General features: G+C 43.1%; 1 protein-coding gene across 1 annotated transcript in view; it reads left to right on the forward strand.

Moving 5' to 3' along the window:
- Positions 1–24,430, forward strand: part of UNC5D (unc-5 netrin receptor D) — a 188,401-nt gene that overhangs the window by 141,595 nt on the left and 22,376 nt on the right. Inside the window, exons 12-14 of the mRNA XM_019545910.1 lie at positions 18,654–18,822; positions 20,167–20,394; positions 22,927–23,076. Coding sequence (XP_019401455.1) covers positions 18,654–18,822; positions 20,167–20,394; positions 22,927–23,076 — 547 coding nt within the window. The remainder of the gene's footprint in view (positions 1–18,653; positions 18,823–20,166; positions 20,395–22,926; positions 23,077–24,430) is intronic.

A 24,430-nucleotide genomic window follows, 5' to 3' on the forward strand; every position in this document is an offset into this window, starting at 1 on the left:
AGGAACAAAGGATTTATATAGGATAGTTTGGATAGGGATGATCCTGCCTTAGGCGGGGGGGGAGGGGGGGAGTACTAGATGACCCCTTGAGGTCCCTTCTAATCCTACGTCTTTATGATTCTACGACTGCGCTTTCTCCCAGGATAAAATGGTTTATCCCACATAAATGCAACATCTATTTGTAGCATAAGCACGAGGACTGAATTTTTGGGGCTTTCCTCCATTAGAGGTTGGAGGCTCCAAACCACCTTCCTACTTACTGCGTAAATAAATGGGCTCTTGCTGTTGCATGTTTCTTCGCTTTCTTTAGCTATGCTTTCATAATTTACATTATGGAGACTCTGAGCAGACTTTAGTGACTAATTTAAAGCTACTTCTTTTACGAGTGGGAACACACTCTTGTGCAGAACAGCCACCCTGTATCCCTTAAGCCTTGTTTTGAATGCTTGAGTAGTGGCCCTGGCAGTTGGTAGAGTTTTGTGCTATAAGAAACCAAAGCGGATGAAAGCTCGGTACCCAAAGGGGGAATCAGGAAGTCCTAGATTCCCGATAGAGGCTTTCCTCTCTTCTCCTCAGCCTGAAAGCTACTTTCAAGTAACAAAAGATGCAGGAAAATTGGCTGGTATTTCTGAAAAGAAGGGACATTAAAAGAAGAAAATAACTGCATACTGAGTAAATATTTAGTTACAATAGCTTAGATAGTTAAATAATTACTGGAGTTTTTCTTTAAAAACCAAGAAAAAGACACAGTGCTGCCTCTGAATTTTAAAGCCTGAAGATATTTTTCCAAAACTTAATCTGAAACCTTTTTCGTTTTTTTCTCTATCTGGCATCCTTTGTGAGAACTTTCATATTCCATCCCCATCTGCTGCCATTGTTTTCTGATCATTTTCAATGAAAGATTAAGATATGTGAAGGGAAGGAAGAAAAAAAAAACACCCCAGCTGTTTCATCTGCAAGGGTTCTGCAGAAGTGAATTAAAATAGGTTAATTAAAGACAAGTAGCAAATTTTACCTACTGTTTTATTTTTGTGGGTAGAAACAGAGGTGGTGAACCAGACCAGAGAATTACCATGGGGAGATATTTTTTAATGAAATCCTATAAAATGAAACAAAGGCAAACACTAATTTAGTTTTCCATTACAATCCCATTTTCCCTTTTCAGAGTTGAGACAGTATCAACGTATTTTTCAGCCATCTTAACTTGGTTAGAATGAAAGAGACTTGTCTAGCAGCAGCATCCAGTGCTGACATGATGGAAATTTGAGTTCACTTTGATCACCCCTGAATTTTTTGTTCCTTCTGGTAGGAGGAGTTACAGTCACTTTGCAGAGAATGCCGATTTACATTTCGATATCAACTTTCATCTACAGGCATCCCAAATTGCTCCGCTGACTATGTCCCTTTAGCAACACTGAAATACAGCCTCTTCTGATTTGGATGGCATCAGCTAGTTGGACAAGCTTACTGCGCAGAACTAGGCGCAGAGTTGAATTCTGGGCTGGAGTAAATGGGGAGCAATGATTTAGTTACTTTTTCCCATCAAGTTGAAGATTACCTGAAATACTGCCTCCCCTAGGAGTATCATACTATATCATATCGGATCATATTGTATCATAATATTGAGCCTGCCAGGATCTGAATGTGCAGTTACAGGAAGTTTAGGGATATTGGACTAGATGGAAGCCCTCTGAGGCAGGCATTGCACCACTGTGCGCACTCATAGGCTGAGCCCATTTTAACAATAATGGGCTACACATCATTACTACTATTATGTCCTTTTTCCAGTCCCCGCAGGGAGAAGATAAAAATTAAGAACATTCTCAATCTGGGCAAAAATCTTTCTACTTGCTCTGTTTCAAACGTTCTCATTTAAAAACTGCAAAACCCACAGTTTTTCCTATCACCTGTGCACAGCCCAGGTTTCAGCACAAATCATTTATCTCTGTTGTGAACTGGGGTAATGCAGTCCCTTGTGAAATAGGACTTGTGTTCGTACTTAAAGAAGAAAATGAATCCTGCCTGGAAGCACTTCCGAATCTCAAACTACGCTCCTAATCAAATCCCCGGTGGAAATGGTGGCATCTCTAAAGAGAGTTCACACCAAAGACAGACTTGGCCATAAATCTGGGGTGCCACAAAGAACCTCAAAGAAGGGGCTGGCAATTGGGACTTTATAAAGCATGTATTGAATGACCCCCTACAGAAAAAATTACCAAGACGAAATGCTGGATACCATCCTGACTTGGATAGTAGCAGAAAGCACGTGTTACCAATGCCTGTGAAAGTAATGACAAAAAAATCACTCGTTCTACACCAAGTGAAAATTGGCGTGAAGCATCTTTTGCCTCTACTTAATTTTCTCTTTACACCTGCTTGAACCAGTAAGATGGAGTGAGAGCCAAAGTACCAAAAAAAGAAAACCCCAAACAGCCATCTCCTTCCTGCTCCACACCTTTCCCAGCTGTCTTCAGGGGCTGGGAAGCACAGGAGCCCTTGCTGTCCACTGCAGCAGAGCTGGGTTCATCTGGGGATGCAGACAACAGCAACAGGATTGGACGGTGGGGGGGTTTCCCTTCCCTATGCCTGTTCCAGGACAAGGCGGAGTGGAGGCAACTACTCCCCACTGCCCAATTGCTGCTGTCCCCTTCCCAAATCAGCCCATGTCCTGCTCAGCTTGGCTGGCTCTGGAGCTTCCCTACCCCTACAACAGTACAGAAAGCAGCAGTGGCAAGCAGGGGCATGGGAGATGGGAAGGGAGAAGAGACATGTCTCTGAGCAGGAAGGGGAAGACAGCGGGGATTTTCATTTGCTTTAGGGACTTAAAGTACCCAGGAGCTTCTGCAGGGCAGTCTGCCCATATTGGTGGAGGTTGGGAGCAAGGGGTCCAGCTACACCCGTGATATGGGTTGCTTTTCCCACACCCACCTTTTGAAAAATCCTAAATCCTTGCTAGTGCCTGGCAGAGTGCATCTTGGAATATGGTGATGTGCCTAGTAGTGCGTCCAACCTCTTCTAATGAAAAAATTATTAGGCTTAGATGAATGAAAGAAGAATGGATGGCTTTGCAGTTAAGGACCTTGATTGAGACTGAGCTCTCAGTTTAGTTCCTGAGATTTTCTACAGGTTTCTGCTATAATTTTGAACAGGTCACTTAATATTCCTGTGCCTTCACACCACATTTGCAACATAAAAAAGTAATGATTCCTTTTTCTCATTCCTTCTGATTGCAAGAAATTGTCTCCGCTACAGAAATCCTGGCAGAATGGAGGTACAGCAGTAGAGCGCGCCTCAAAACACTAGAGCAACGTAAGTGGTAATTCAAACACATCTAGAAGACAAAGACAGATCAATAATAGACTATTTCTTTACCTATATAAAGAGTTTTTGTTCACGAAGGAGAAATAATAGGTCTATCAAGGTAAGTTTCCTTTACACTTAATTTTGGCAATAGCAAGGAAAGTTCCCATCAACAGCAATATTAAAGGAGTGGAACAGTTGCTGATGGTCTTGAAAGACAGCCATTTTGGGAAAGGTCAGACCAATGGAATTGCAGGATTTCTGCAATTTCCTGCAATTCCAGGATTTCTTGGGGAGAGGCTGAATTTTGGCAATGCAGTGAATTTCTGGAGGAAGCCTGACTAGAAACCTTAGACATAGATAAGATCTCATTGGTGATGGTGGGTGGAGAGTGAGGAAAGGAGATCCATTTTGAATGCTCGACCACCTTTCAGGGAGAATGGGGAAACTAATAACTTCTTAGCCCCTCTTTAAAAAAAAAAAGCATGTTGAGTCAGAAATTGCTTAAGAGTGCTTGGTTAGTAGTGACAGCAGGTTCACAGACCATAGTTTGGAAACAATTCAGGATGCCCTAATCAGTAGGCCTGCGTGAAGCGGCTAGTAGTCACTTTGGATTCGGATTCGGCCGATTCGGGGGACAGTGGTTTGATTCGATGATTCAAATCACTGTCCCGAATCAATTTGGCCGAATCTGATTCAGAGATTCGGCTGCTGCCAAATCAGCTGAATCTCCAAATCACACAGGTCCCATCCCTCGCCCACTCTCCCAGCACTGCCTGGCCCCAGCTCCTGGCTCTTTCGGGAAAAAAAGCCCCCACTCACCAGCTACTGCAAGGGGGGGAGTTATCCCCACTGCCCCCCGTTGCCCCATGCTGTGTGGGGGTCTCTTTCATGAGACCCCTAACCCCCACCTGCTCTCCCAGCCCACCCCCACATGGCTGTCCCACCTGCCCCAACTCCCGGCCCTTTAAAAAAAAAAAAAAAGCCCTGACTCACCAGCTTCTGACCAGCGGGGTGGGGGGGCGATTCCCTCTGCCCTGCACTGCCCCACACAGCAGCAGGGGCTCTACCATGAGCCCCCAGAAGCCCCAAGGCTGCTGCAGCAGCTGGTGAGTCCAGGGTTTTTTTGGTTTGTTTGTTTTTTTTAAAGGGCCAGGAGCTGGGGCAGGTGGGAAAGCCATGGGGGGATGGGAGAGTGGGCATGGGTTGAGAGGGGGGCTTGTGGCAGAGCCCCCCATGCAGCGTGGGGCAGTGGGGGGCAGTAAGAATTCCCCCCACTTGGCAGCACCCAGTGAGTGGCGGATTTTTTTTTAAATAACTGGGAGCCGGGGCGGGCAAGGCAGCCATGGGGGTCCTGGGCCTGGCCTCCCCCACCCCCTACTTACCAGCACAGAGTCCAGGTCCACCTCCCTGCTGCCGCCAGCAGGGACTGTCCGAATCACCGAAGCTCTCTGAATCTTTTCTGAATTGATTTGGACCGTTAAATTGGTCTCCTGATTCGATTCGGATTCAGAGATTAGGTCCCTGAATGAGGCCAAATCTCCTCTGAATCCAGTCAGTTCCTGAAGCTTTGCATGGCCCCACTAATCAGCTATAAGATTCTGACTAGACATTGCATTTCCATTCACAGCAGCTAAATCTCAAACCTCACATCCTCTTCACAGCCATACCGTACTGGGAGTTTTCTTTAGCTTTTGTCTCTAAAATGCTAATGCTCCATAACCACCTGCTGCCAACATGAAAGCCTGGGGAGATGTAAAAAGAAAAATAAATAAAAATTACGTAAAGTCAATTAGTTGTGTTGTGGAGAAGAGAGAAAAGTTTGCCAGCTGTGTGTCCTCCAGAGATGCACACTCAGTAATCAATACCATGTCTTATCAGGGTTCAAAATGAAAAGGACTAGTGCTGTAAGAAAAAAAAGGAAAACACTAATGGTTTTTACACAGCCTTCACATTTTGGCATTCAAACTTTCATTCCTTGTGGAGAAAAAGAAAAGCTGTGACTAAAAGTTATTAAAAAGGGAGTGGTGGGAGAAACAAAACACTGAAAATAATTAATGCAACTGTTGTTCAGTTGCATATAGATTGCCGTGCCAGGTCAGTCCCTCAAGAGCAATGTCCTGCCTCCAGAAGTGGCTGACCCCTGATACTTTAGCAACAGGGAAAGGGACCTGTTTCACATACATTCTGTAACGCCAGGTGTGCAGCAGGGAAAAAGGTCTTTTTAATGCCTGTCATGACCATTTCGCAAGCTGAAGCATGAGACTTCAGCCTGGTAGCATGTATGATCAGGCATAATGATTGGCAGAGCAAGGGAGGAAGAAGAGCTAGGACTCCTGGATTCTGTTCCCAGCTCTCCTGGATTCAGTTTGAAGCACTGGGCAGATTTGCTTCAGCTCCCTGTTTATGTGATTTAATTAATGCATGTAAAGTGTTATGAGATGCTCAGTGGGAAGGTTCTATTAGAGAGACAAATGTTGCTAGCCTGCAATTATCAGGATTAGAATAATAGGGAGTCCTTATTAAATGCAGAATATATAGGGCAAATTCCAACAATAGGGTTAACCCAGTTATAACCAGAGGCAGAGTCTGCTCTTGACTGTGTAAAGATTCCTTGATCACGGTTTTATTCTCTCCCTTTTCTTAAACACTATCCCTCCTACACACCACAATACAAATTGCTGTCATTCTAATAGTGCATTTTAATACTACATTCATCGCAATATGAAAATAAGAATAACTCAAATGAGTCTTAATTAAAGATGCAGTGGAAAAGATAACAATGGCTTGTGTTCACTAAGAGGTTTGAATAACATGAACCTTCCTTTTATAAAGATAAAGTCACCAGTTCATACCTCTGATTGCTTATTGAAAAAGGGACTTCACGTAGTGTAATTATACTTTATTTGTGTGTGTCATTTCTTTTATTGCCAATTTTTCTGGAAGAAATAGCAAGTCCTATTAGAATGAGTTATCATAAACATAACTTCTAGTCTAGTTAATTGAAGCCTAGTGAAGGCACTATATAGAAAAACTAATTGCAAGTTGAGCCTCAGCTCTGTGTTTTAAGAGTGGCCTAGGGCAGTGGTTCGCAACCTTTTTTTGTAGCAGGACCCATTTGTAAACATTGATGGCCAGTCTCGATCAGTGCCTCTCGCTCCCAACCCACTGCCCTTTGTCCCTAGCCTCCCAGTATATGGGGCAGAGAGGTTTGGGGGTATGAGGGGCCCAAGCAGTCCCTTGCAGGCTGGAACACTGACAGGGACCAACATAGAAGTGAGCCCAGTTGATAGGGACACTGGGAGAGCCACTCTTGCAGGACAGGAAGATTAGGGCCTCAGTAAGAGAACTCAGGTGCCTATATCCTAACACCAGGAGCATGGGGAACAAGCAGGAGGAGCTAGCTCTCCTACTCTTCAGTGGGCATTATGATCTAGTAGGGATTATGGAGACCTGGTGGGACTCCTCACATGACTGAAGTGTAGCTATAGAGGACTACACCCTGCATAGAAGGGACCAGGTGGGGAAGAAAGGAGGAGGCATTGCTCTCTATGTGAAGAAGCAGTACACCTCCTTGGAGCCTGACATCAGCTCCAAAAATGGAAACCCTCTGGGTCAAGTTGCAGGTGGGAGGGGCACAGCAAGACAGACCTAACTATAGGTGTATACTACAGACCATCAAACCACGGGGAGGAGCTCGATTTGGAGTTCACTCTAGAATCAACTGGGGCTGCACATGCATGTGACATACTCATCACGGGCGATTTTAATTATTCAGACATCTCCTGGGAGGAGCATTCGGCCAAGCTGGAATGGCCGCAATCCTTCCTGACCTGTGCTGAGGAGCTTTTTCTGACTCGAGATGAATGGGCCAACCAGAGGTGATGCTCTGCTAGACTTGGTCCTGGCCAAAGGAGACAACCTGGTGACTGACTTAAGAACGGAGGGAAGTCTGGGTGACAGCAACAACGAAACCATCGTGTTCACTGTCCCATGTAAGGCAGACAAATTGGATAGCAGGTTTGAAGTCTTACACTTCAAAAATGCAAATTTCAACAAGCTCAGATCATTAGTAGGACAAGTGCTGCAGGACTGGGGACCAACGGCAAAAGGTGGGCACAAAGAGTGGATGTTCCTTAAGGACATGATCCTTGAAGCACAAGGGAAGCCCATTCCCATGTGGAGAAAAGGTAACAGAAGAGCTGGGAAGCCCTCTTGGCTAAACACGGAAATCACAGTCCTCTTAAGAAAGAAGAAAGAGGCTTATAAATGTTGGACGCTTTGGGCAGGCCCTAAGGAGGACTATTCCCCAACAGCCTGCATTTGGAGGAAACAGATAACACAGGCTAAAGCGACAGCCAAACTTAGATTAGCAACGGGAATCAAGGACAACAAGAAGTCCGTTATGTACATAGGGAACAGGAGGAAAACAAATGGAAGTGTGGAGCCTTTGCTCAACAACTCAGGAGAGCTGGTTACTGGCACCCAGGAGAAAGCTGAACTCCTGAAAGTCCTTGAGGAATGGAAGAGGGCCAGTGTTGAGCCCATCCACCAGAAAAGCAGGAGGGAGGACCCAGGTAACTATAAGCCAATCAGCCTAACTTCCATCTTAGGGACAATCCTAGAAAAGGTCATCAAGGAATCTATCTGAGATCAGCTTGCAGAAGGTAAGATTCTGAATGTCAGCCAGCATGGCTTTGTCGTGGGCAGGTCTTGCTATACCAACCTTATCTCCTTCTATGACTAGGTAACTCGTCACCTGGACACAAGAGAACAGGTTGATATTGTATACCTTGACTTCCAAAAGGCCTTTGTTCTAGTATCCCACGATGTCCTCACAAGAAAATTGGAGGATTGTGGGCTTAACTCCGAGACAGTCAGGTGGGTAAGAAACTAGCTGCAGGACAGGACCCGGAGAGTCGTAGCAAAGGGATCAGTGTCATCCTGGCGAGAAGTGGGCAATGGTGTCCCACAGGATTCGGTACTTGGTCCAGTACTTTTCAACATCTTTATTAACAATTTGGATGTGGGGGTGAAGAGGTCACTGGCCAAGTTCGTGGATGACACCAAGTTATGGCGAAGCGTGGTCACGTTTGAAGATAGGCTACAGTTACAGGCGGAACTAGATAGGCTAGCAAGCTGGGCGGATTGGAACCTGATGAAGTTCAACATCGAGAAATGTAAAGTGCTCCACCTCAAGACAAGCAACGCCCAACACACCTGCAAACTTGGCAGCACCAAACTGACCAGCACGACAAATCAAAGGAACCTGGGGGTAATAATAGACCACAGTATGAATATAAGCTGGCAGTGCGATGCTGTAGCCAGAGGGGCAAATAATTCTCTGGCATGCATCAATCTATGCATCTCCCACAAAGCCAAGGAGGTGATTCTTCCACTGTACTCAGTACTGGTGAGACTGCAGCTGGGGTACTGCGTCCAGTTCTGGGCACCACACTTTAACGAGGACATAGACAAGCTTGAGAGAGCCCAAAGAAGAGCCACCCGTATGATGACAGTCTTAAAAGGCAAGCCATACACGGAAAGGCTGAGGGATCTGGGACTCTTCAGCCAGAGGAAAAGTAGGCTGAGAGGGGACCTAGTAGCAGCTTACCGCTACACTAGGGGAGTACATCAAGGACTTGGTGAGCAATTGCGAAAACCAGGACTAATGGCCACAAACTCCTGAAAGACTGATTCAGGCTCAACATTAGGAAAAACTTCACAGTCAGGTAGTCCAGACTGTGCAGTAAGCTCCCTCCAGAGGTGGTGCAATCACTTACCCTGGAGATCTTCAAGAGGAGACTGGTTGGTTACCTTGCTGGGGTCACCTGACCCCCAGTTATCTTTCCTGATTGGTGCAGGGGGCTGGACCTGATGATCTTCTAAGGTCCCTTCCGGCCTTACAGTCTATGAAGAATCCTCATATTACTGCATGGATCTATTGTACATAATATTGTAATGGGAAACAAAGAATCAAAGGAATACCTGGACAGTAGCCCTGAGTATAGGTGCTGCTGTACAGACTGTCAGGTCTTTAGACTGTGATCTCAGAGCACTGGTTGCTCTTTTGTTGTTAGAAAGAATTGACCAGATTGGGAGTACTGCCATAAATTAACTTCTTTTTTTAGTTTGTACATAAAACATTGGAAAAAGTTCACTTTGTCGTTGATACTAAAATTACAGTGCTTTAATAAATAGTGTCATGAATGTTTTTAGAGATTCTATATTGCCAGGGTTAGAGTAGAATGGATTTAAAATGAGTTCATACTGGGAAGGCAGAAGCAAATTGGGAAGATTAGAAAGCAAAAACAATGCTGGAAGGTATATGGAGAGCAAGCCCGGGATTCAAAATTATACACACTATATTCCCTTTTTTCAGCCATTTTGACCTGACTTCTGTAACCTCTGCAATACCTGAGTACTGTAATGCTAAATAATGGAAGTTTACTCTCAAAGGGTAAAGTTCTCCACCCAAAGTAACAGAATTATCACATTTCTGTGCTAAATGGGAGACGGCGCTTACCAGATTCTAATATAATAAAAGGCTTAGTACTTCTATCTGTCTGCCCATAATGCTGGGGGCCAGCTATGCATGTGCCCCTGAGAGGGTGGGTGGCAATTGGCTGCATGGGCCCTACCCCCCCCAGGCAGGGAGCCAGAGGCAGAGGGAGCCCTTAGGCTTTAAAACGGTACTGTCTTGCCCCGGTTCCTGTCAAAGCTGATAGGAGACAGAGGCAGTAGGACCCAAGAGAATCCTCAGCAAGACTGAGCAGCCCAGCCCAGCCCACCCCACCACCAGCAATTGCACTACCTGCCTGCCCGCACTGTTGGTACCATGTACCCAGCTGCCTTGCAGGAGCAGGGAGCACATAGCTGCCGGTAGGGTGTGTACATGTCTGATGTGGGTGTGGCCTGTGCGAAGTGGCTAGTATTTGCTTTGGGTTCGGCTGGTTTGGGGGACAGCAATTTGATTCAGTGATTCAAATCACTGTCCCGAATTGATTCAGCCGCCGCTGAATTGGCTGAATCTCTGAGTCAGCCCCATCCCCCGCCTGCTCTCAATGACTGCCCTGCCTACTCTCCCAGCTCCTGGCTCTTTAAAAATAAATAAATAAAAATGCCCCTATGGCAGGGCACTGTGTGCGCCTGCCACTTTAAGGCCCTGGAGCTGGCAGCTGCCAGGTGCCTAATGAGGGCAGCTGTTTTTGGTTCAGGGCTGCCCATATAAATAGTGCAGTTTGGCTGCTGGAGGTCAGGCAACAACATTGCCTAGCTGGAGAGCTACATCTGGAGGTAAGGGGAAAGCTGTAGGGGATGGTAAGGAGGCTCCTGGTCCTGGGAATGACCTAAAACTGCACCCTGCTGGGAGTGGGTGGCCTGGTGGGGCTCTCAGTTGTGCGGGTGCCCCCAGGAAATGCCAAGCCAGTTACCACCCCTGTGAAAGGTGAGTCAGGGTACCTTAACCCTTAGCCCCCACCACTGGGTGGGTTACCCCTTTATGTGTAGGGCCCAGGGGGTAGACCCCTGGAGAGAGTGAGGGGCTAGAGACTCAATAATGATTGAGAGAGTACCCTCGACTGGCCCATGCTGGGGCCAGAACCAGACTGGTCAAAAGGGCCTGGGGCCCACCGTGAGGGATGCCTGAGGGCCAGGGGTTCCGACCGGCCTGGAGGTGGGCCAGGGCTGGTAGCCAAAGGTCCCAGGGGGACCACACCTGAGAGAGGAAAATGGCTTCAGGCAGCTATATAGCATGTATAAAGGCAGATGAGGCTGTCTGAGGAGAGGACTCTAGGTTGGGGTTCAGTCAGAAGGATTCTGGGGCCCAGAAACTTCAAGTCCACTGCAGCAGCTGGTTAGTTGGGGCTTTTTAAAAATTATTTTTAAAGGACCAGGAGCTGGGGTGGGTGGAGCAGCCTTGATATGGGGGGGGTGCTGAAAGAGCGGGTAGGGGTCAGGAGGCTTGTGGCAGAGCCTGCCACACAGCATGGGGCAGTGGGGATTGTCATCCCATCCTTCCCCTCTCCTCCCCCTCCAGCAGCAGCCGGTGAGTAGGGGCTTTTTTTAAAAAAATAGGAGCTGGGACAGGTGAGGCAGCCATTGTGGGGGCGGGGCTGGGAGAGTAGGCAGGGATCAGGTGACACTCAGGGAGGCTGGGGGAGCAGGCAGGGGATGGTGCCTGCTGCCCTCCTCCAGCCCTCTCCTCCCCGCCCCCTCCTCCCCAGCATGGAGTCTGGGTCTAGCTCCGTGCTACAGTGAGCAGGGACTGCCCAAATTGCTGAAGCTCTCCAAATCTTTTCTGAATCAATTCAGAGAGGTTCAAGTAGATTCAGACCTTTTAATTAGTTTCCTGATTCTATTCGGATTCGGAGATTTGGCCACTGAATCAGGCTGAATCGCCTCCAAAGCGAATCAGCACCTGAACCTTCACATAGCCCTAGTGAGTATGAGTGATGTGTGTTGTGTATGCAGGCAGGGGCAGAGTGAGTGGGTGGGTGTGCGTGTGTGAAGCCAGGGGCAGAGTGGGTGGGTGTAGTTGTGCAGCCAGGGAAAGAGTGGGTGGGGGTGGGGGTTTCCTGGTTTCAAGGGTCAGAAGGGACCTGAGTAGATCATCTACACATGGGGGTGTGTTCATAGGATGAGTCCTACACACACCCCTCACCATACACATGCACCCACACTCCCCTCAAACTGCCATACATGCAGACCCCCACATGCACACCCTCTCACCCAGCCGAGGCACCCACCCCCCACAAACCCCATACCCACATGCTCCCTCACCCGACATACGCACACATCCACAGCCTTCCACAAACCTATACCCACCCCCCACAATATACAAGACTAAGATGTAATTTTAAGCTACTGTGCAATCACCGCTGTGTACACTACACAAACGCATGTAAATCAGGACAAAACTATTTTTTTAAATCAGCTTAATGAATACTGTAGATGTTTCCTTTTTAGAATACAATTTGGTACTTTTGTGGTTCCAAGATGGCACAACACCTTGCTGAGAGGAGTACTTCTGGGGGCAAGAGGACAGAGTTCTGGTGGCAAAGTTCAGGGCTTAGGGGGCAAGACATCCGGTCACAAGATGGCAACCAGGGGGCGGGGCACCTGCCAAGGGTGGGGGAGCTACCCATGCAGCCTTTGACAGCTTGCTAAAACTCGGTAAGTGGACATCCACCCAAAATAACTGCCTGCCCCTGGTTTACATGGCTGGCTCCAAAGTTGGGGGGAGGGGAAGGGGGCATGTAACCTGTCCCTGAAACGCTCCGTCATTCATGGCAGGCAGTTGGCTGGTATTTTGATATTTGTAGGAACTTTTTTCAAAATTTGTTTAAATGGATTTTTTAAAACAAATCATTAACTTCTTTCCTTTTCTTCCTTTTTTTTTTTTTTAACCCAGTTTTGGTAAATACATTTAGGGATTGAGAGACAGAAAGCAGTGTACCTGAAGTAAATGCAGGAGCGAATATGCAAGTCAAGTAGGTTCTGAATGACCATGAGAAATTGAAATTCAAGGCATGGAAGGTGGGCACCACTGCAGGGACCTATCCCTCCCCTCCTCGCTTTGCCTTCCCCTGGGTGTCTCATTTTATCCAGGAGCCACACTGGTCTCCAATCCCATGCCAGGCTTGTAGATAAGAAGTAAAAGCCATTGAGTGGAGTCAGTACTTGAAGGTGGGCTTGAATGTTTGGGAAGTGGCTGTTGCCCAGCACTGCTTCTCTTCAGTTGAGCATCCCTGCCTGTGTGCATGACCTCAGTCCTCTGCTGCTGATCTGCTTTCTCTTTGGACAGAGGAGAAGATGCTTTAGCAACCAATATGAACAATGCTTTTAACTGGCATTAGTCTTTGTCTCGGGGACTAGATCCTCTCCATGACATTCTCACTAGTCACTGACTTCAAGCCTAAAAGCTAGAAGTCCATTTTGAAATCAAGATCTTCCACTGGCAGTGCACCAGGTGTGCATGTGGGAGACTGAAATACAGACTGCATTGGTTTTCATAATTGGAAACCTTACTGGCTACCTTCCTGGGTCAATCATTGAGGATGCTGCAGCATCAAATTCAGTGAGAGGGCTAGGATGGCACTAGCAAGGGGTGGGCTGAAATGAATCCTGCAGAAGCCCTGGGAATGACTCAACACTCTGAGCATTCAAAACATAACAGAAGTATAACATAGCCATTAAGGCAGGCATATTGGTGAAATAAATGGAAAGGTTTCATTCTCAGCTGATGTAGACAAGAGTAGCTCAGTTACACCTCATACCATTTCACATCTGGCCCTTAGTTCCAGGAAAAAAATGGGCTAAATACTGTTCTCTAAGCAATGCCACACTCAATATTGTTCTCAGGTTCTTTAAGAATAAATAGGACAATCACAAGCCATTGACTATTTTATGTGCAGTTGTCGTGGGGCCAAGAAAGAGCAGCAATGAAGTGACCCGGCTAAATTTCCAAGGCCACTCCTCTTCTTGATGGACTCCACCCTCTCTTTGGAGCCATCTTTTTTTCTTTTTCTTTTTTTCCTCAACTGTATTTCTTAAGGCCATCCTCTATAATGCTCCTGATCTTCCTGCTCTTGTGACTTCTGCATTAGATTCTAGTGCTATGATTCAAGCCTGTGTTCAACATAGTAAAAAAGCTCGTCTGTATGCATAATACAGAAAAGGTACATTGTTCCAAATCAAGGCTGCAAAGGTGATTGAGCCAGCATAAATCTATCATACAGATAAATAGGTTTGAACAAGAAGAAAACAGTGTTTCTGTCGCATGGAAAGAGACTGAACAAATAGCAGATTACCTGGAATTTATGAATAGTTATTCCAGTAATACAAGAAGAAAGATCAAACACATTGTGCTATTTTGAGGGCATATGAAGTGTTGTATGGTATAATGTTTGGAGCAGGGAATTGTGATTGAAGACTCTAAAGTTCTCTTTCTTGTTCTAACATAGACTTGCCGTGTGACCTTGTGCAAAACACTTAAGCCCCAATTCATCATTTCCCTGCACTGTACACAGGTAGCTAGAAGTGCACGCAATAGTCTAAAAGTGCATGGTAAAATGCTACCAGATGAGAGTAGCAGCACATTAGGCACATTTTGATTATTGCCTTCAACACTATGTCATCATTTAGATTAGGGCAACAGGGTCCTGAGCCTCAAATTTTGTATACCACTATTTTTATGCCCAATTTAAAGCACTTCGTACTTTATTGCTCAGAGGTGATGAGGTCTGGTAAGGTCTGCATGACTGCATTTGGGTCTGTAAGTGCTCATTACCACCTGGAAAAAATCATGGTCCTATGTGTCAAAGTGGGAAAACCAAAAATTGAAGCACCCAAAGCTTGAAGCCACCTTTCAGGCTTACCCCTACACTCTCCGTATCCCTATGCACAATGGGCAGACTAACACGTGCCTCAGAGGGATTTTGTTAAGGTTCACTCAGGAATGCTTGAAAAGCATTTGATTTCATTAGATTACCCTTAATTTGAAGACAGTAATAGGAAAGACTAAAAGCAGCAAGAATTATGAACGCAAAATGCACTTGCATTTTGTCTCAACTTGATGGACTTGGCCCAAGCCCAACATTTTTCGCAATTTTTTAAGAATTGAAAAGGGTTTTATATTCATGCCCCTCCCTACTAGAAAACTCATTTGTGAAGGAAGAAAATGACATTCTGAATTTTTGTTTGGATGATTAAGTTAGACTTTAAAACAGAAGTTTACACATCTTAATAGGAAATGGGGGAAAAAAATCTATTTTTCCTCTAAATTCCTCATAAAGCAACATATTGTGGAATTAGACATGACTGTTCCTTTCTGTGCAGTTTCACAGAGAAATATTTGCTGTTCTGGCACAGCCATGGTGACTATTAGTTTTTTCTCTACTGGAAATCTAGCAAAGTCCTGATTTTGATGGATTTACAGGGATTAGATCTGGTTACTGATTTGTTTACTCTGCACTTAAGGGAATATTAAATACCTGTATCCTGAAACGTTTCCCTTCTCTGCCTTGCCTAATAAACAGTCCTGAATTGCATCCTAATACCATGTCAGTTATTACAGAAAAGACTCTTGCTATTTGCAATAAGTGTGAGAGTTCATCTAATTAGCTGATTTCAGTTCATTTGGCATTAAATAATTCCCAGAATTCCCATATGTTTGTACAATATGTTCAACAGGGGGACTGATTCTCTGAAAGCAATTAAATAGCTCCTTTCTGAAGAGCTCGTCATTGGTCATTCACACACGTCCCTGCTATTCCTCTCCACAACGTATGCAGGCAGTAATTACACTGAGTCAGAGTGACCATGGAGAGCTGCCAGTAGCCATTATAGAGGCTATGCCATTTCTGAGATTGTGACTCGTTGTTAACATTTTCCAGGTTTTTTTGTTCGTTTGTTTTATGCAAGGATCAGATTGTCCCAGTCCATTTCACATCACCCTCCAGCTGCTAATAGGACTTCTTCCCTTCAAACTGGTGTGTGTGTGCGTGGAAGTGCATATGTGGTATTAAGTTTTCTTGCTGATGCTTGAAAAGCTTGAATTAGTTTTTATTGAGAATCATCACCAGTAGCATGACTAAGCCCCTGGATTCATAGCCCCTGAGGGTAAATGGAGTGTTGTTTTCAGCTTAACCTATATTTTGCTCCCACTGTGGGAGATGAATTGTCAAACTTTGTGCTGGAGGTAACTTTGGCAAACTTTTTCCCCCTGTATTTTGTGCACTTGTCAGCAGTATCAATTTGGCGTGGGAAGCGGTAGTTGAAGGACGTGTGCCTGTTGTGAGTGAGATAGGATAGAGATGCACCCACCACGTTAAATAACTGGGGTTTGACTCATTCTCTGGAAATATGCTATTGTTATCCCTTCCAGCAGCAGCATCAAAACAGAGATAAGGAGATAGAACGCATCAGTCATTGCAGAGGTACGGCAGAGTAAGCCGAATTAAATAACTTACCCAAAAATGAATATGTAAAGAGTTAGCTTGAAGGCTTTCAATACTTCTGAGACCTATTGCTCTGTATTTTAAGAAACCTGGTGGATCATTTTGAAAGCACTTTAAAAACAAAGTTTTGTGCTGTAGGAAGAGTTTTTGGCAGCAACCTTTTGGAGGCTGTTTTTAGTTAACAAAAAGCCAATGCAAGTTGAAAACAGCAGCGTTACTTGTTTTTGGCACTATTGTTATTGCAGAAACTTTTTTTTTTCTCCTAGTAACAGTTTAGTTGCAAAGCACTCATGGCTCCTGAAAAAAAAACCATATTCACAAGCATATGCCAAGTAGTTTGAATGAATATATTTTCAGACTACAAGTTGTTTCAGAACTGTTCATTTGAAGTATTAATGGTGGCCCTAACACAGCAGAACACTTAAGCAGGTGCTCATCTTTGAGCACAGTAAGATTGCCAGCATGCTTATTGTTAAGCTTGGGCTTAAATGGCAAGAATGCCATTTCAATAGAAGAATAGAATATATGATGAATCATGCATTTTTGGTTTGATGTTTCTAGCAGAACAAATATGTATGCATGTATGATCTTTGGGGACTTGTGAACAATGAATACGTTGACCGCTGTAAAAAAGTAGAGAAGAAGTAGCCCATTTATTTCTAAATATGTTTTTTCCATTCAAGCCTCAAACGATTAACACTATGCTTGCATATTATGTTTCCACATGAATAGTTCTATTGGGACATCCCTTAGACTGTAAGCTTTTGGAGGCAGACACAGCATTTGGGTCTCTATTTGTATGACATTTAAAACAACAGAGTCCTAGCTCCAGACTGGAGCTCTTACGTGCTACAAAAGTACAAATAATAATCACAAGTGAGGTTGTGTTTGTGCTAAGGTATTTGCAGGCAGAGAGCCTAACTGACTGAAAGGATGGGTACCTGGCATGCCCTGCACGCACATATTTGAGATGGCTTTAAACTAGCAAGCTCAGTTACTGATAGAAGTGTGGCAACTGTGGCATGGCTCAGCATAGGCCGAGTGCTTGAGTATTTCTATCTATCCAGCTTCTCAAGTGTTTTTTGCAGCCTGTACTACCTACTGCACAGCTATGACTATGCTGCACTCAGTACACCAGCTAGCAAGTTTAATGCTGTCTCAAATATATCTACGTAAGCTGCAGTCAGTCACCAGACTGGCAGGGCCACATTTCCTCCTGACTTGGTGGTGTTACACAGACATGTCTTATATTTTGAGAGCAGAATACCGATTAGTAGTTCTAGTGTTCACATTAGTAAGCCATACATTTGAGACACAAGCCAAGATGAAGGATACAAGTTAAATAAATCGCCTTTTCTCTCACCTGTCATTGCTCAGCATATGTGTTTTTAAATAAGTGTTATTTATTAATGAACTCAGCTTACCCAGTAACAAATTTAACATTTAAAGACACATACAATCCCTTAAGGTATACATGAAGACAGATGCTTATCTTCCATCAGCAATGCTCTCTTAACCTAAGTAATGTCCACAGAGGAGTCTTGTAGTTGTTTTTTCCCCCTTCTTTTCCATTCAAATCTCTGACAGCTCCTTTACATGTCAGTCAGTGTTTAGCTATTGTGTTTCTTCATTTCTATATGTAACCTTCTTAATAATTCACCCCCTCTTTTTTTGTCAGAACTATGTTCTATGTGTTTTATTAAGGAGAGTAAGAAAAAAAAGGTTTGTGTGGGACGGAGTTAAATTTAGCTCTGAATAAGGGAGGAAAGAACAGAGATTTGTATCAGATACTGTGCATTTTCAACTTAATGCTTGCTGTCTATTACTTATCTATTTTGTTCAATTGGAAGAATTAAAGTATGTTTTCAAATGAGGGAAATCAGATGCAATCTGGGGAAATTTGGGAGAGGCTGTATTTTTACACCGTCATTTGGCTCATCTTTACTATTATGAAAAGGTTGTTGATGACATTCTTTGAAGAAAAGAATTGCGTGGCAATATTACCAGCTGGTGAATTAAGCAAGGCTTCCTTTCACAGTAACATTAAAGTTGCATTTTGATTTATTCAAAGAGAACTGGACATCAGGGAACAAGATCGCAAACTGACTGGTGAAGGGTTGATTAGCTTTGGCTCGAGAAGTTTCTTTCATAGCTATCTTCTGATTCTGTATCGAAATTACTATGACTGCTGACCTTCCTGCTTCCCCATGTCACTGATGTATAAGATACTTAGATTTTGTCTTCAAATCTTTTAAATATGGGTATAGAAATTTTCTTTATATGCAAATCAGTTTTATGACCTTGATTTTAAAAGAAAATCACAAAAACTTTAACTTCCTTGTTATATTTACTCGAAGACTGATCTATCTTTTCAATATTTATTTACACCTGAAGCCTCCAGCCAGAAGGCACAGAAGTTCTTCTTGGTCCAGAAGTAACTTGTGGCCCTCCAGATGTGACTGTCACCACTCCTTTTGCCCTGACTATACCACACTGTGCAGAAGTAAATTCTGAACACTGGACCATTCACTTGAAAAAAAGAATACAACAAGGGAAATGGGAGGTAAGTTAAAACCATCCCTCCCTCCCTGAGGAGACCATACTGCCAGCAAAATCATAAGATGCAACTATCTAGGCTAAAATTAGGGCTGGTCAGAAATACCAGGGATGGTAAAATTCACAGCGCTAAAAGAATTCACCTTTCCCCCATCAAAATGCAAAACTGATGAACAAAATGAGAAGAGGAAATTCATGTTAATGAAAGCCTTACCGGGAAGATGGCATCGAAGTAAGAGGGTACTCTTTTTCTTCTGACTGTTCTTATGTGCTGCAGTTCTAACTCTTTAGCGGTCCTGTAACAGGAGTTTTTATCACTTGATTACTGTGGCTTTTGTTACAGAAACTATTGAGAAATCTCCAGTCTTAACTGATCCTGACCAATCTGGCAAAAAATTATGCTGCAAGAAAGGTCAGGCGTTATGTAAAAATCCATACTTGGCTTTTAATATGTTTTACCTAAATTTTCTAGAGTGCTCCTGATTTGCTAATATCATCCTTTTTTCATCATTTTTAATTTTACTGCCCAATGATCACCTTGTGCCAGTAATCTCTACAGGACCACCACATGCCACATAATATATTTACCAATTGTAAATCAAAATGTACTATTATGTTGTGTTTTTCCTTTTCGCTTGCTCTGACAGAGAATGCTGGAATGATACCATACATGATATTTTTAATCATCTCTCTGCCTACCCAAGCTACATCTCTTACTTGTTTTCCTTCTCTGAATTATTTCAAGTTCATCATAGTCCTCTTACTCTAGATGCTCTCACTTCTGAGTCAGTTGTCTCAATGCTGGTTGCAAATAGCCAAGGACTAGTAAGGTAGAATGAAATATTACCATGAAAATTCCTCAGATCATTTATCTAATGACACTACAGCACAGCAAAACTGTATGTGGAAGACACAAGATTATTTTTTTTGGATAAGAATAAACATTATCGTGATGGATACTGTAAAAGGACGTCAGACGCGGGCTGCTGTTCAAGGTTTGCGTATTGACTTTGAACTTCACAGTAATTTCTTTACTTGACATTGGGAAAAATTAGCTATAAAGTCAAGAACGCTTGAAAAGGTGCTAAAATTGCTTATGCGTCATTATTATTACATTGAATTCGGTACAATATATCACCATAAGCACTGTTGCTGACTCAGGGCTACATGGTGAGTACTCACTCACATAAGTAGTTCCACTCAAGTCAACATGAGTAAAGGCTCTGCAGTCGAGCTGTGAACGTACTAAGAGTACACAGTGAACTGGGAAACAAAAATAGATCAACTGAAACGTCATGCCTTCTGCTCAGAAAAGCTTGCTGATTTTGAAATGTGATTTTTCATTGCATAGGAAGTGATGTCCGTGGAAGAGGAAACGACTTCTTGCTACTGTCTGTTGGATCCTTATGCCTGCCACATTCTCTTAAACAGCTTTGGAACTTATGCTCTTGTTGGGGAGCCCGTCTCCGACTGTGCTGTTAAACAGCTGAAAGTAGCCGTCTTCGGCTGCCTGTCTTGCAATTCGCTGGATTACAACTTGCGAGTGTATTGTGTGGATAACACTCCTTGTGCATTTCAGGTAAAGGATTCTGATTTGTGAATTATCTGTTCCTTTCCATAAAAACACAGCCACTCTCTATGTATGGCTAGACCAGCACTGGACTAAAACTCAAAAGACAACAGGATGTGTAAGTCACCAGTGCCCTGGTGTGTTAGTTTGGGAAAGTTACACCGTCTCTCTCTATACCTCTCTTTCCAATCCTACTCTTTCTCTGTCTTGTATATTTAGATGGTAAATGCTTTGGGGCAAAGACTATCCCGATAGGGATTTGTACAGTACTGGGTCAAAAAGGGTATCGTTGTGACATAAATAACTGATATTATACTATCATTTGTTATAAACTCTGTATGGGGTTCATTAACTTGAATATCGCTTTCCCTTTTTTAAATCACAACAGGATAGGTAGGTGGTCCCCTCCCTTTCTATATGAGTCAGACAGTAAGTGTTCAAATACAATTTTGTAAAACTCAAGTGGAACCCTGTGGCATTTAATCAAAATTAGTATGATTTTTAAAATGGTGTTTCTGTAAAAATTAGACTCTGCAGCTGTTGCAAACTCTAAAGCTTTAATAAAATGCTTTTCTTTGGGGACTAGAGATGAAGACAGTAGTGACAGCTGATATTTTCCCCCTGTTCCAATTTTGCATCACAGAAACATGACTCTTGTAGCAAAGAATATTTTAATAGCTGTATGCTTTTAATAAAAGAAAAGCCCCCTACAGTGGAAACTCAAGAACCATAGCAGCTCTGTGCTTGCTTTCTATATCACTCTATGGCACGTATAACTTATGTGCACGGCAGTATTTAAGTTAGTAAGTTTGTATAAAATTGTAAGAACTAAATTCTGGCCTCAGATAAGTGCACGCAAACACACGCACACACAGAGAAAAATGCAAACTCAAAATTGGTGTTGGGTCAAAAATGTTTTTATACTTGTATCAAATAATAATTGTTTTTAATAGTACTGTAACACTAAAATTCTTCAACATGCTTTAATTTAAGCAAGACAAAAATCCTGAAACCTGTGAAAAGCTGTGAAAATGGCCCACATAAGCAGGCTAGGTTTTTATTCCTCAGAGTCTCCCGATTCTAGTTTGTCAGGCTGCCTATTACCATGTATTATTCTTAATGAATGATTCACCCAGCCTGTATTTTACCTTCAATATATATTGAAGATGATGCGGGGGCGGGGGGAAGAAGCTTAATGTAATTGTATCACCCTGGCTCCCAACTTACTGATGTATTTAGCAAACAAAGGAGACTAGGCGTTTTTTCTTAACGTAAGTGAAAATAAATACAACATTTCTCATTTAGCAATTTTTAAAGAAAAAATAGTCCAAGAATAATTACCATTTTTTTCCATTTATAGAGACTATCATGTTATCACTTTATAAAAAGGCTATTATATATTTATGTAGTGCCACTTTCACTCTAAATATGCTTTATCAATTTAGAGCCAGCTTCCTTTTAAAAATGGAAATTGAGTAATTATCACAGCAAAGTTCTAAAGTGGCTTAAAAAAAAAAGGTAATGTAGAACTGTGGATATAGCGTTAGACTGAATCAGGCCAAAATTACAACGACTGACGTGAAGGTAGTTGTCGTTGGTTCCTTATAGCACAGGGATTTACCATACTGCCAAATGTCCTCCCTGAACTTGTTTCTCATGGGGCGTTCTTGATTTATAGCTTCAAGGAGCTGAATATTAACAGTCATTTCAGAAGTTGTAGCCAAGTCAGTAGTTCTTCTAACAATGCTTTCATGCTCCTGACAAGCCATCTGACTTACTTTGGTGTTCACAAATTAGATCGAATTCATATGGATTTAAAATCTAATTTCAAAATATTTCTGCAGGACTCTGCTCCTCACATATCTCTGTAAAACAGCCTTAAAAAAGATTGTTCAGGTACAGACAGAAAGGATTTCTTACTATTATTTTTCAATGCAAATATTTGAACAAATTGGCAAATTTAGTGATGCTTCTTCAGTGCTTTTTGAAGTCCTGAGAGTACATGCTCATCATGATTGTGATCTATCTGTCCAGTTAAATTAATGTCAAAGAATTATGTAGGCTGTTCAGCCAGTTTGTCTTCTACTGTCTATCTCCTGTTTACACAGTCAACTCTTTATCTGTATGCTTTTTATGCTCAGAAAATACAGCACTAAAAGACACAGCAAATGAGCTGGGGCAGGCCCTGAATGAACTGAGACTCCTACTCTCTCTGCTCCAGAAACAAGCCCCGGGCCACATTTTTGACTAGAGCAGAAGTTAATCCCTCATTCATCTTCCTCTATGTTGGTCCACTGCAAGGCAAATCTTACTTCCCCCTCTATGCTGCCTCAGTTGCTCTGGCCTGCTCAGGAAGGGAAAGGTGGTACTCCCCATCCACCTACTGCGTGCACTGTCTGTCGACATGCTCAGAAACCTGCAGGCAGTCAGCTACCGTACTGAGTGCTGCCTCTTTTATTTTAAGATAGGTATTATTTCTGATATTTAAAGAAACCATAAGCCTCATCTTTGCTTTGTAAAGTTTCCCCCCTCTTGTTGCAGGAAGTGGTTTCGGATGAAAGACACCAAGGAGGACAGTTACTGGAGGAACCGAAGTTGCTGCATTTCAAAGGGAATACCTTCAGTCTTCAGATATCTGTCCTTGATATCCCCCCCTTCCTCTGGAGGATTAAACCTTTCACTGCATGTCAGGTACCTGTCCAATTTTGTTTACTTGTTTAATTTAAAAGGCAATGCGAGTCTTCACTGGGACAAACAAGGCAATTGTGCCCTTTATTTTTTAAACGTATCTAGTTAATCAGTGAGCGTTTAGCAAAAATGCAATTTTTTACGAGTGTGAAAAAACTGCAGAATGAGACCATTCGTATAAAGTAGAGTAGTGGTAAATGTTTCATCTTACAAAAGCAAATGTTTTATGTTCCCCCATGTTATTTTCACCTCCTCCAGAGTCCCTATATTTTAGCTAAATGTTATCGTTCCCGTTAAAAGTAGTTTTTCAATATCTGTAATTGATTGACTTGTCATCCTGGTTTTAATGCAACACCGAGTGTACAGCTGAAACACAGAGTATATCTGCAAGCATTTAAATGTCATGAGTTCAAATCATAGCATGTATATTACTGAGGATTAGAAATGACAGAGATAGAGCAGTAAGTTCTCCCATTTGTGGTGCATTAATTAAAGAGGCTGTTGAAGATGGCAAGGCATAAATCAAAGCAAAGGAGAGAGTCTATCAAGTGCATTACTGGAAATTGTAAGCAAGACACTGGCAGAGAAACTGTGCTCGTCTCTCTTAAAACACAGAAAGAGTACATAATTAGTATATTATCTCCCATTTCCTGAAACCAAATAGAGAAAGGAGAACACAATCTCTTGTGATGTTTGAGCAAAGGCAGCCTAAATGTGTAAGGATACTGCCCTGAACCAGTGGTTTTCAATCTGGGGTCCGCAGACTGTGTCTAATGGGTCCGTAAAAGATTACTACGATCAATCAAAAGTATGTGAACACCCACACTTGCAATTCAAAGGGGTCTGTACCTCCATTTGAAATTCCCCACAATGCTATACAGCCTACTCTGGAAATTATGATAATAGAACAGAGGTAATTTATGTCACATAACCGGGGAAGAAAGAATGCGATTCTCACAAACTTTGGCAAAAAAACCGTTTTCCTCTCCAGAGTATTTATCTTAATGTATTTACTAAATTTTAGTTTCCAAAACAAACCCAATCATGATCTCAGGGCATGTCTCACTGGTGAGTTACATACAGATTAAAACCCAGAGTTCATATGCAGTAATAAACAGAAAGACATTTTTTGATGCCGTTTTACGTTGCCATTTGCTTCCCTGCATACATAAAAGCACTGCAGAATTCAGTATATCATTTTCTGATCAACCCCCAAAGTAAGAAACCCTATAAAATACATTCAAGTACAACTTCAGAAATAATTTGTTTTCTGAAGAATGCCTTCTAGTAAAAGTAGAGTAGAGTTGCACCCAGGACATTTAGAGACATCTCACTTACTGATCCCTGGAGATTGCCT

This window comes from Crocodylus porosus, unplaced genomic scaffold (genome assembly GCF_001723895.1).
Source record: "Crocodylus porosus isolate Cpor-Errol unplaced genomic scaffold, CroPor_comp1, whole genome shotgun sequence".
NCBI lineage: Eukaryota > Metazoa > Chordata > Crocodylia > Crocodylidae > Crocodylus > Crocodylus porosus.